The 13,761-nt window shown below is 45.0% G+C and overlaps 1 protein-coding gene across 1 annotated transcript; it reads right to left on the bottom strand.

Annotated features, from left to right (window-relative positions):
- Positions 1-3,182, bottom strand: LOC6611277 (zinc finger protein Noc). Its single transcript, XM_002035796.2, has 2 exons — positions 2,698-3,182; positions 1-2,377 (listed from the first exon to the last, which is right to left on the bottom strand). Exons 1-2 carry the CDS (start codon positions 2,785-2,787, stop codon positions 854-856), a joined length of 1,614 nt encoding a protein of 537 aa, XP_002035832.1. The 5' UTR covers positions 2,788-3,182; the 3' UTR covers positions 1-853.
- Positions 3,183-13,761: the final 10,579 nt, after the last annotated feature.

Here is a 13,761-nt window from a genome sequence, read left to right as displayed (position 1 = left end):
TTTATGCTTCTAAAAATGGTTTTTTCTTGTATATTTCTCAGTTTTATACGAATGTGTTGCATGTAGTTTAAGTTATTTTTGTTTGATATTCCGTGGCTTCTTGTGTAGATCGTATTGTGGTTTGCGTACATCAAGGAGTAAATAGCAAATCTAGTTTATATTTATAGAATTTACACACAGTACATAATTATATGAAATATTCATTTTTATTTTTCGTAATTATTTTTTTTTTTAATTTTTTATCTCTGATTGGTTGGTATTACAAATATTCATTACACTTACTTTAAATATAAGCTGACTTAAAGAACATTATTTCAATTGTTGGTTTGTTGTATGCTTGCAGATAATCGTAATAATAGTTAATAGAACTTAAAGCGAAGTTAAACTAAAACAATGTTTGAACATCTCAGCAATGGGTTCTTCGTTAACAAAATTGGAAGTTGTAGAATGTGTTCTGGCTAAGACTTAAAAAACTTTGGTTGAACTTTGAGAACAAATAAGAGTGAGTGAACTTCGTGTTGGCTGCACTTCTTTTTACCTAACAATGTAGACATTTACGATGATAGAAGAGTGATCCTGCTATTTTTGCGGCTACTACTGTTCTTTAGGTGGTTGATTATTTTCTGTTTGCGAAACTTAAGTGTAACTAGCGCTCTTTAAACTACAGTTTAGTATCACAGAATAGCGCAAAAGCCAGAGATGTGTCAGCCTTTGCAATCGTTTTGTGTTTTTATCTTTTTTGTTTTCCATGAAAGTATCTCAAACAGGGTTTGGAAATGGTTTCATTCTATATCTCTGGTTGTCTCTTCAACGTAATCCCTTTTTTTGGTATCTAACTTCTGTGGAAGTCACTTCACTGATGAGCTGCTCCCATCCGCTGGCCATACATGGCGTATGGCGAGTAGTAGGGTCCCAAAGCAGCTGCCGCAGCCGCTGCGGCGGGATTGAAGGCTCCAGCGGCGCCGAAGGGTGAGGGTCCTCCGGCCATGGCGCCTGGTGGTGGCTTGGCGTAGGGATGATACCTCGCCGCTGCCGCAGCCGCCGACATGGGACTCAGTGGTGGTGTTGGATAGCCAGCCCGCAGAGCCGATGGCGGGAATAGGGTTCCCAGCAGGGATTGAGCCTGCGATTGGGCCAAGGCCGCCGCAGCAGCCGCCGGATCGGAGAGATTGCCCGTGTGGGTGCGCAGGTGGGAGAAGAGCTCGTCGGAGGTCTGGAACCGCTTGCCGCAGTAGGCATCGCCCACCACCCAACTGCACACGTAGGGTGCCGAACGGGCTGCCGCCGCGTTTGCCGCAGCAGCGGCCGCTGCCTGCGAGTATGGATGAGCTGGTGGCAGTCCGGCGGCGCTGGCCATGGCCAGGCCGTATTTCTGATGCTCGCACTGGGTGCATCCGGCGGGGCAGGGGGCGCCCATGAGCATTTGTTGCGTGTGCGCCGAGTAGGGACATCCCTGGCAGTACGGATCCTTGCAAACTGGCACTATAGCCTCGCCGCCAGCGGGTGTCTTGATGCGCTGATAACTGATATACGGATTGGGCTGTCCGGCTGGTCCACCGCCGGGAGCACCGCCTGGATATCCTCCATTGGCGGCCACTGCCAACATGGCGGCGTGATGGTGTGAGAATCCTCCGGCAAACGGTGGCCGGAAAGCGGGATTGGCGTGCTGCTCCATTCCGGGCGGGCAGCACAGGGCGGACAGGGGATTCAGGCCATAGGGTCCGGCGGCCTTGTATGCCGCTGCTGCTGCTGCTGCCGCCGCAGCCATGCTGCTCATCTCCTTGGGATGCTGGGCGGTTCCGTTGGCATTGTTCAGCACCTCCATGCCGGAGCGCACAATGGGACTGGCGCCGCGTTGCGACGATCCCGACGGGGAGACAGTCTTTCGGCTGGATGAGGAATCGTGCGCGGAAATCTCCGCCTTGCCGCCATCTGTGGGCGTAGCATTTGATTTGCTGCGCGATGGCACTCGCTCCTGAGCGGACGAGGAGTTCTTGGAGCTGGGACGCGTGGGTTCCGCCTCCAGCGATGAGCTGCTCTTGAAGGAGTTCTGGTTCTGGTGGCTCAGCACATTGGTCTCGTAGGGCTTGAAGGCCAGTTTGATTTCGCCGGTGCTGGTATTACTCAGACTTGCGCTGGTTGCCGTCGAGCTGATTGGAGTGCTCGACTTGGGCGATTTGGCCTGGCCGGAGGGTGACTTGGCTGCCGAGATCTCAGCACTGCTCGAGGAACTCGACGAGTTCGACGACGAGGAGCAGGCTCCGGGCTTTGTCTTGTTCTTGTCCATTGCCAGCAGGGGTTTCACTGCCGACGAATCCGCTCCAATTTGGGAGCAAGTCTGTGCGAGCAGAGCCAAGGGACTCTTTTTGGCGTCCATCTGTTATGAATAAAATGAAAGTGTGGAGTTGAAATTAAGTTTTTTGGTAATTTTAAAGTTTTTACGAGTTCTAAGATAGTATTGATTTTAATTTTGTGAGAAGTGATAACTATGAGAAAATGCAATTTCTTCCAAAGAAAGTTTGTTCGTGAATGTATTAATGATGATATAAATTTTTAGATTTTAAAATTTTTGATTTGTTTGATTATACATGGCGTTATGAACTTTCCAAATTTAATTACTAAGTACGCCAAATTCAAAACCAATGGTTTTACGACCATCCCAATTTTTTTTAGCTTTTTAACTTAGTCAATACTAACCGTCGTTGGCAATGGGGCCAGATAATCCGGTTGAAGGTACTGGTTGTTACCGATGGTAACAACGCCGCCGCCTCCTTCCAAGACAACCATTTCAGTTGCTTAGTGTGATTTCTCGAGGGTAATCCACGTGAGTTGCGAGACAAGGCTACAAATGCGTAGCTTTGCTTCGGCGACGATGAGGTTAATCCACAGAAATGCGTCGGCAAACGTTGGTAAATCCAAAGAAAATCGGCGATTTAACACTTGTAGTTTTGAGCAGAGAATTTATCTCTGGTCTCTGTGTAGCACTTTTTCAATTTGCTGGCCAAGCGATTTGTGTTTTGGCTCTGATTTCACTTTTTCACTCGTAACGAAACACTCTCGATCGGTGACCACAGTTGACTGAGGTTTCTTATTTTTGTTGGCTATATTCTCTTGTCACTCGAATGGTTTTCAGGTTTTTCCGAACACGTCTGAACGCTGCGAAGTCAAAATTCGAATTGAATTCAACGACTGCGGCCGCGAGCGTAGCTGCCCTCGCAGCGAAGCGTTCGCTCACTTGCGAGAGAGCGCTCTCCGGCGAGCAGCGCTGCACACTTTGGCTTGCTGCCTGCGTTAGAGGAGCAGCGCCTGCTGCCTGCGAGCGAGATGCACTGTGCGTAATTTTCAAATATGGCGTACTTTTTGTCCAATCACAATCGCATGCGCCTTGCAATGGAAGCCAAGACAGGTTTTCGCTCTCTCGCTCTCCGATTTGGCTACATGTAAAATCATAATCATATGGCTGCACCACGGCAACACTCGTCCAGAGAGCAACAGTTGAGCGCTGAGAGCGCCGCTCAGTGGCTCTGAGTTGTTGTTGTTGCTGCTTTGGGGGGGCACATTAATTTTATCTTGGCACATATGTCACGCTCACTCTCCCTCTCTGTGTCTCTCTGGGGGAACTTTTTCTTGATGGGGCTGTCAGCAGCAGCAGCGCGGCGGTGGTGGCGGCAGCGGCGCGGCAGAGGCCTCATTGTCTTCGCACCGAGATTTGTTGCTCGGAAAAGCAAACCACTCAACACTTAAACACACTCTTCAACCATTTCCATCGCCTCGCTTCGCTCGTTTTAATGTCATATAAAAATTAATTTGTTTGTCGCTCTCCCGCTCTGGCACTTCACCTCTCTCCCTCTGACCCGCTCACTCGCACAGCTGTTGTTGTGGCCTTTGTTTAGCGTTTTTCGATTAACTTCTGCGGTTGGTTTTCCCTCTTTTTTTTCGTGGCTCCTGTTTTGCTGTTTAAGTGGAAATCGTTGTTTTGTTGTCGCGTCGAAAAGTTTTTCCAAGCAATTTTTCCTCCTTCCTTGGTGTGTGTGTGTAATTAATCTGCACATATCAAACAAGCGAATGTGTGTTGTGGCATGTTGCACTCAGAGAGTTGGTAATAGTTTAATGGTTTGGTTAACTCCGCTGCATTTTTAATCGCTCTGCAATTGGATTGAATTTTCCAGTTAGCACTTGCCTAACTTATTTATTTACGATTCGCACGAAATCGCGTTAATCACGTTGCTTGGTTTCAAGATAATTACTGAATACTGATAGTCTTTAATTGCAAAACGAGGCTGATTTATATTTATAAACATAAACATAACTGATTATTATTGTTATTTGAGTAGTAAGAAAATATTATTCCACTTATAATTTAGATTTCGTTGATCTCGATCTTTCTCTCCTCTTTACCTAATCGATATTAAAATACCTAGGTAATCCCAACCAAATCGGTTGGACTTACCAAAAACTATGTATCAAGATGTTTAACTCAAGCCCCGAGGGGATTTTTGAATATCTGGCCCTTGGGAGATGTTACCTAATCACCAAGCTGCGTTTTAAGAACCCTTCAAAGCCCCTGGCAAGTAAATTAAAATCTGTGTAAATATGGGCGATAAGCCGAAAACCCAGAAGCGACACTTTTAATCCCGATTTAGAGTGTTTAGACGTTTTTCAGTGGGAATTCCTAAGCCGAGACCCGGCAGCAAAATACCTTCGAGACTAAATACAGGTAGAGGAAACGCTCTCGGCCTTCGGCGAAATGATGGATTTATTAGTTAAGAGCGTGCTGCGATACTTTACGATACGGCTTAGACATAATTTGCGGTTTTGCGTGCAACAAAGCGAAAAAAGTGTTGCCAAAATAATGTATAAATTAAGAAGATTATGATGGAAGGGGGACTACCCTTCTTAACTGCTGGCCTAGGGACTCAGTCAGTTTTATTTTAATAAAAGAATAACGGCTATTGCCGGAGTTGTTCTCATGTGAGCTTGTGCTCTTTATTCAATGAGGCTTCAAAACGAACTGAAATATAAAATGATTCTTAAAGCTAACAAAAGAATCGCAGCGGCCACGCAAATATGCTGTGATTGCCGTCTGCGCACAAGTTTCCGGCCCAATGCCGGGTCAGCACTTTTGACGTTTTTATATCATATTTCGCACACTGGGCCAACTGTTCTAGTACGTTGGCTTGTGTTAACTACTCCCCCTTCAAGATTCCGGCCGTCCTCGGTTGGTCCTAACTCAGCGATCATCCCGTTTAGTTGGATTGCAGATCTACGCGCTCCGATGAACCGTAGACAGGTGATGCCGATACAAATCATTGCACAACAAATCGCTGCTGCGATGAGTATTATGCGATGTGAATGGTTAGTATCAATTTCTCCCCCGAACTCTTTGATGAACTCCAAGTTACGTTCACTCAGCTGGTGAAGGTAGGGGAGACTCAGAATATCTCTGTTGGCGGTGATATTCAATGATGGGGAACTTGCTACCCCTGGAGCTCTTGTTTGGGCCTTGTCGTGATTTATGAAGGTGGTGGCGTTTATCACGACACGATCGTTGAAGGTGATGAGATGTGTGCCACGTAGGTAGACTTCTGTTCCGTTGTCCACCGTGACCCTGGCTGGCCGGTCATTGATGATGATGATTCCCTCACCCACACGGGTAAGCGGGTGTAGGTCGCTTGGTTGCGACTCACAATGCGCTAGGACGCCTGCGTGTAGTTCCCTGGCGCATGAGCTTTCCGTTGATAGTTGGCAAAAGGTAGCCCCCGGTGTTGGGGTGCAATCTTTGATTGAATGGACCTCTTCTCCACACTTTGCCACCATGTTGTCAGTTATCCGCAGCATAACTCCTTTGCAAGTGACCGGGAAAATAGTGACCTTCTTGCAAGATAATTTTATTTTGGGAAATTTAATAATAAAGTGTATCATGTTGGAGGATTGTAGTATTTTAACGGACGATGCGGACATAAGATCCCCTATGGGGGTATCTGTGGGCTCTTTCAGCCAAATTGATTTTAAGTCTGCATGATCTAGGATATTTGGACTGACAATATTGACTTTCGCCAGTGTTACAGCCAACATTAAATTCTGTAACTCCATCATTAGTATTCTATTCCTAGCCAGCAGTGTCTCGTATAAATGGCCGGTGTCAATTTGGGTATTTTTATGAGTTTGTAGGATTTGATTTACAGTTGTTGTTAATTGGTTAATTCGATCTTGTATTCTAGTATTAATTCTGATTTGCCTATTGTTTGATTGTGTCAACTGCCACTCTGTGAATCTAATTCTTTCTAGATCGCCGGCATCCGGCGTCCCCGCTACTACCTTTAGCATTGAGCCTAGAAAATCTAAACTCCTTGCGATTCTATGGTGGACTTTCAACGAATCCAGCGTATCTCGAAGGTGCGAGATATCCACTTCTAGCAATCTCCTCATATGAGACTGTGGAAACATCTCGTTCATGCTGCTTGTTTCTTCTATTATGCGCATGTATTCCGAAAGATTTGCCGAGTGGGTCACATACGCGAACTCCTCCCACACCAGGATCTCTCCATCTATGATGGGGATATACCTTGTCTGTGAGTAGTTAGTGATGTGCGCTGACACCAATGCCAGTGAGAGGAGGATGAAAACTCTGCACCTGTGGAAATGTATTTTTTTAGTCGCTTTTTCTTGTTCGCTGAGGTTTATCCCATCACCAATTACTTTTATCCTAAAACTAAAACATCGCGCCTTTGGCAACGGACTTAATGTCTACTAAATGGAGGTTTGCCAAATGGCTGGTGATAATAAAAAATTTAAAATTAAGCGAGAGAGTCATTTTAAGTTGTCCTTGTGGACCACCCTCCCTTCAATGAGGACCGTGGTCCCCAGGTCTGCTTGTATGGTTTTTTCCTCACACAAGGGAGTGAGTTTATTGCCAAGCCTTCTGTTAGTTTTGACCAAAACCTTCTCGCCCACTTCGAAGACTTTGCTTTGTCGAGAAGCATTCTCCCTATACCTTAGCGCGTCCTGGGCCCTCTTAATTTTGTCAGCAATCCGTTCTTGTGTGCCGTCCGTGTATTCTTGTATTACGTCGACTGGCCTCTTATCGGTGACCGAATGGATTGATTTGTTATATCTGGTAGTGGCTACCAAGATTATTTCCACGGTATCACTTAAGCCCTTGTCAATTTTTAGGCACCTGGCGAGCTCCAGTAGAGTGCTGTGAAAACGCTCCACTTGCCCGTTTGATACACTGTGAAGGGGTGGCGCATTGGTGATGCTGACGCCGAAATGGTTGTCTAGCATGGACGTGATCGTGTGCGATTTTAACGATGGTTCGTTGTCGCAGTAAATCACTCTGGCCTTTGGGAAGAAATTCATGACCTGTAACAAGGCCGGTTTCAAATCCTCAATTGTTCTTGACGGCACGTGCTGTACGACGGCGAATTTCGAAAACTTGTCAATGCAAGTGAGAAAATATTTTTTATCCGTCGAGAAAATGTCTATGTGTAGCATCTCTCCTATATGAGAGGGAATCGGTGACTCACCAATCTCTTGTTTCTTCGGATGCCTATCATACTTGGCTTTCGCGCATGTTTTGCAGTTTTGGACAACTTCATTGGCCAGTTTGGCCATTTTTGGGAAGTAGTACTCTGTGAGAACTTGTTTCACATTTTCCTGGGCCGACCGGTGGGCCCTATTGTGTTCTGCTAATATTATTTCCCTTCTTTCCTCGACCCCAAAAATGTCTGTAACACGGTTTTTGCAGTGCCAGAATTTTGTAGTCGGGAATCTCCGGACTAATTCGTCCTGTACCGTTGCTAGCGTGTGCAAATCGCAATGGAGGGCGTTTACGCCCCTGGGGACTATTGTATCCGCAAGGTCATTGAGTAATGACTCCCTATCGGTGAAGTTGATCGAATGTCGTTTCTTGTCTTTAAAGAGAACGAAAGAGCGTTTCAGCGGAAAGCGGGCCTCTTCAAGAACTAGTTGGTTCTGGAAGCAGTTTAGGGGCTTATCCGTTGTTTCTATGGTGTGAGTGAGGGAAATCTCACTGTGAATGGTCGCAACGCATGATTCTGCGTCCTGTTCTTCTATGGCATTAATTTGCTGCCTAGATAGGGCATCAGCAACTAAATTTTCTTTTCCCGGTTTATAGACTACCTTCGCACCCGTTTCCTCGATGCGACCCTTCCACCTTTTAATTTTCGCGTTAGGGTTAGAATCTGATACCGAGAATGACAATGGCTGATGATCGGTGAAGATAGTTATATCTTTCACCGCATATAAATAGTGTCGCAGCTTGGCCAACGCCCAAACGATGGCTAATAATTCCCTTTCGTTTGTGGCGTAGTTCATTTCCCTATCCTTCAATGTCCTCGAGATCATTGTAATAGGACGGTTCTCTTGTGAAAGAACTGCGCCAATACCGTAGGCTGAAGCATCCGTCGTTAGATGGAATGGCTTCTTGTAATCCGGGTATCTTAGCATAACATCTTCTGATGCCAAGATGTTCCGCAGTTTTTCAAAAGAATTTTCTTGCGCCTGATCGAAGTGTACTTGGATGTGTCGCGACCTATGTCTGCTTACACTTCCATTTTCGCCCTTTAAGATATCGGAAATAGGCCTTGCTATGGCCGCAAAGTCCTTAATGAAGCGTCTGTAATAGCTCGCGAGACCTAGGAACGACCTAACCTCAAATACTGTTTTTGGTTCAGGGAACTCTTTTATGGCCCTGACCTTCTCTGGGTCGGTGGTAGTGCCATCACTGGTGACTATAAAGCCGAGAAAGTTAACGCTTTTTTTAAAAAAACTTGACTTTTTTACTGAGACCCTCATATTTGCATCGCTTATGGTTTTTAAAACCCAATCCACGTGCTTGACATGAGCATTCTCATTTTCTGAGAAGATTATTACATCGTCGACGTAGACATAGCAAGTCTTGCCGATTTGTTCTCTGAGAATGTCATCAATGGCTCTCTGGAAAATGCTGGCAGCATTTCTCAAGCCAAAGGGAAGTCTCTTGAATTCGTACTTCCCTCCGTTTACGGAGAAGGAAGTTTTTTCGCGGTCATTTTCCGCTAAGACGATCTGGTGATACCCGGACTTGAGGTCCAATGTCGTAAAGAATTTGGCCCTGCCCAAGTTGCCCAGTATCATGGAGATATCTGGCATCGGGTATTTGTCTGGGATAGTTCTTTCGTTTAGTTTACGAAAGTCTATGACCAATCGTCTATTTTGATTGCCGGCCTCGTCGGTTCCTTTTTTATCAACCACCCATATTGGGTTGTTATAAGGAGACACCGACTTCTGAATTATGCCATTTTTAAGCAGGTCTTGGATTTCGTTGTTGACGAAATCTGCTGCCCCCATTGGGTATGGATATAATTTTGCGTAAATGGGCTCTTCACTAGTCGTCCTTATCGTGGCCACTACCGATGTGTTATATGGCAGGGCCTCGTTGGGATCTGCGAAGGCGTTTTTTCGGCTCCTTAACATCCCCAGAAATGCCTTCTTCGCCAAGGGTGGTGCATCTGTGCACTCCACGTTAGTGAAGTTGACGTCGGTGCATTTATGGAATGAAATCTTCTCAACTTCCTTACCCCACTTGAGTTGGGCGGAAGCAAGGCAAAGTGATGCACCGGCCTGTGTTAACAGATCGGCCCCGATTATCCCGTCAAATGTTGTAAGGTCTGGTAGAATGAAAAAGGTCGCTTTTAAATCAAAAATTGAGACGAAGCATTTTTTTGTAACGGTGGTTGTGCCGTGGATTGAGTGAATTTTGAAAGGGGTGTTCACCGGGCGGATATTCTTTAGCTCTTTGCGAGGTCGGATGAAATTTTTTGACGCGCCGGTGTCTAAAAGGAAATTCATTGGTACCCCCGCTACTCGTCGTCTGATGACGGGTAACAGGGACTTTCCCCTAAAAAATTGACGTAGTCAGAATCATACTCGGCAATGGCATCGTCGTCTATTTTCGATGCCGCTTTGGAGGCGGCGGCGGCATATGCTCCTGTGTTTTCTTCCCCATTCTGCATAATGAAGTTAATTTTTTGTTGTTTCCTCACAGCGCCTGTGCGCTCAGAGGTGGCTGGTCTTCTGTTCTGGTAGGCATTTGCCTGGGTCGGCTGCAGCAATTTGGAAAACGATGGATCGACCTCCATAGGCTCTGGTGTGCCGTTGCCTTTGTAATTTTTTGCACTTTGCGGGTCGGCGTGCACCTGTGCCTTATGCTGCCTACTAAAATATGGGTTTTTGGTGTTATAATGTTGTAGGTCACGGTGGTCGTACCTGTCAAGTTGACGACCCTGCGTTTTTGCAGCAGGTTTGCGATCTTTGTCTTCTTGACTTTTTGCAAAACTGGCTGCAAAAACGTACCTCTCGTGGTTAGATTCCACTTCTTGTGCTAAGGCCAAAGCTGACGGCATGTCTTTCGGCTTTGCCGCGAAAAGCACATCAGTAAGGTTACGTTTAAGTCCCGAGATGAAAATACGCAAGGCGTCCTCTCGGAACTTTTCGCACAATATTTTTGCCACCGATGGCTCGTGGGACATATAAGCTTTATCTGTGAGTAAGGTGAGTTTTTTCTCGACCTCATCATAATATTGTAACAGGGTCATGTTGTTCCCCTGTCTCAAAGTACTCATGTCCTGTTCAATGACATGCATTGGACGCTTGTCACTGTAAGTGAAATCGAGCCGATTTATAATAGCATCGAAATTCAGTACAGTGCCAAACGAAGATAAAACGTTATTGGCCGCGCCCCTAACCTTGTTCCTAATAATTGTCACTGCCTCGTAATGGCGAGAGGTGCCGTTGAAATCTTTGAATATGCGATACGCAGCAATCGCCGCTTGTCGCCACGAAACATACGATTCCTGTGATCCCGAGAATTCAGGCAAATATTTAACGGCATCTAAAGTCATGCTACATGGGGAATTATTAGTTATGTCTATGGGCTCGTATGTTCTAATAACTGGGGCCACTGCTGAGGTGGATGCGACATGTGTTGTTGCCAACTGGCTGGCCAGCTCTTGAATTTTCTGACACATTTCATTTCGCGCGAGTTCATTTCTGGCAGCTTCGTCCGCCAAAGTATTGGCCACAATTGCCTGTATCACAGCTTTGAGCTGTTCTGGGTCGATCGCCATTTCAGGGGGATTCGCGGTTACGTATCTTAGAGGGGAAGCTTGATTTTCGTTATCAGACTCTGAGTCTGTGGAGTACGGTTTACTATTTCTGTACCGTGAGAATGTGGGCTGCATGAGCAGTCCAATTCACTTGGATATGCAAAAGCTGCCTGTGCGGGTAGCAGTTGACCAAAGACAAACAACAACAAAAAAAAAAAAAATAAAGACAAAGACTGCAGCGTCGAATGTCGCGCTTATATCGAACGGAAACAAAAACAACAATAACAAATGAACGTATGCGCTGTTATGAAGAACAATTATATTACTTTTTTATTCCCATTGACACGAGACCATGTTTCAGTGTACCTGCTGGTTATTAATTTATTTTATTACTAAAAATTTACGTTTCTGTGCAGACTTAAAATGCATTTAGCATCGGTTCCCACTCACATAATTTTTTTCTGGTGTAGGTGTGTTTGTTTGATCACTAATTCCCTTCACTTTTCCCGCGCCGCTGTCGTAAATTTCGTAAATTTCTCGCTGTGTGCGCGGTGTTGGTGATGGTGGTGGTGGTGGGTGGTGGTTCCTACCACTAGTTGAGCGCCAATTAAGAAGATTATGATGGAAGGGGGACTACCCTTCTTAACTGCTGGCCTAGGGACTCAGTCAGTTTTATTTTAATAAAAGAATAACGGCTATTGCCGGAGTTGTTCTCATGTGAGCTTGTGCTCTTTATTCAATGAGGCTTCAAAACGAACTGAAATATAAAATGATTCTTAAAGCTAACAAAAGAATCGCAGCGGCCACGCAAATATGCTGTGATTGCCGTCTGCGCACAAGTTTCCGGCCCAATGCCGGGTCAGCACTTTTGACGTTTTTATATCATATTTCGCACACTGGGCCAACTGTTCTAGTACGTTGGCTTGTGTTAACTTATATATACTGGTACAGAGTTGTAGAGTTTACGCACTCGTTCCGCAGCATTTTCCCTTATTATTTGTTATTTTTTATGGCCACTTTGTCAGCGTCATAAATTCGCTGCTCCTGTATGTGAATTATTTACTAGCAAATTGCGGGAGTGGGCCGAAGGTAAATTCAAACCGGTGGCCGGGGGTGTCATATAAATAATACAAAAATATTATAAATTACACGAAGCCGAAGAAATTGTCAAGCGGAAGTGCGGAACACCTTGATACCGTGACTAAAGCGATTTGCTTTCAGACTAATGCTCACCCTGCAGCATTTCAGAGTTGATAACTTCATTTTATTCAAAAGGAGGTCGTGTAGCCATGATTACGAACATAAAAAATACATAATTTAAATTACAAGGCACAGTTAAAGATGTAGCAATTCTATCAGGTTAACAATAAAAAGTGCCACAAATCCCGTTAAAACTAAAAATCTCGTTTTATATATACTTTATATGTCTAAAAGGAGTTTCGAATTCGAATACTCTCGATATCTTCGCCAAAGTCGTAAAGGAAAGCGCCGAGAGATATCCAAATGTAGTGGGAGAAATTTGTAGCCGCGAAAACATTTATATGGGGAATATAAAAAGGAAGTATACTGGATGCCACAACAACAACAACACCAAGAACAAGAGCAAGAACAACAAGCGGCGGAATGGCAGAGGCAGCACATAAAATTAACCACATATTTCTTCATTTTTATGGCATTTATTATCACAGAAATGTTTGTGTGATAAAAGCGAAGCAGCGCAAAAGGCGAACGACGATGAACGACGACGATGGCGGCGCAGTCATAAAAATGCAGCCATTTACCTTTTGATTTATGCACACCAATGGGTGGCGGCGGGTGGTGGGTGGCTTGCCTGCGGCAAGAGTGGGTGGTGGCACGCATGCAGAGCAACTGGCGGGCGAAAGGAGCGAAAAATAATGCAATAAATTTGACATTATCTCCGGCAATATGAAGGTATATATATCCGTGAAGTGGTTGCCACTGGTAAGGGAAAGTCGTTTAACTGTCTGCGGATTTTCAGTTGACTTACGCACAACGAAGAACTCCCAACCGACCCACGATAATTTCTTTATTTTGCTGCTGAAGATCCTTGTGCGTAGTCTTAAAAAAGCTATCTTGGCCGACATATTTTAGCCTGTTTGGCATGGGAATATATGAATTATATTACCACGAAATTAATTACTCTAAAGATTTTGTTCGGTGATTCATTTGCTAGTTCAAGTGTCTTTGAGTTGCCATGCTCCTTTTTTATTTGCTTTTTATTTTTTACAAATATCACTCTCATTGAAAAATGTTTTCAAAATTGTTTACGCTTGATAAGCCATTCAGCTATTTTCCCTCATATCGCTTATGTTTCACCATAATTACTTCCGATTTGAATGCGTCTACGTGCCATGCAGCAAGGCCATAACTCACTTCCCAACGCGGAAGGGCGAAAATGCCATTTAAAAAATTGAAAAACAAACTGCAATAAATTCAATAGAACCGTATGAAAGGGAACTAAGCAGGATCCCTAAAAAATGTATCCCGTACTCTATGCAGGGGATGGGGTGCAGAGGGTGTCCCGCTGCGACTACCCAGCTGAATCGAGTCCGAGCTCCGCCTGCTGCCTGTCGATAATTTATCGACAACGATTTATCTCGTAATAGTTGCCCAAAAAGGAAGAAGAATAATG

This window comes from Drosophila sechellia, chromosome 2L (assembly GCF_004382195.2).
Source record: "Drosophila sechellia strain sech25 chromosome 2L, ASM438219v1, whole genome shotgun sequence".
NCBI classification, from domain to species: domain Eukaryota; kingdom Metazoa; phylum Arthropoda; class Insecta; order Diptera; family Drosophilidae; genus Drosophila; species Drosophila sechellia.
Note: the sequence above shows the minus strand (reverse complement) of the source record. Positions and strands in the feature narration are given on the sequence as shown.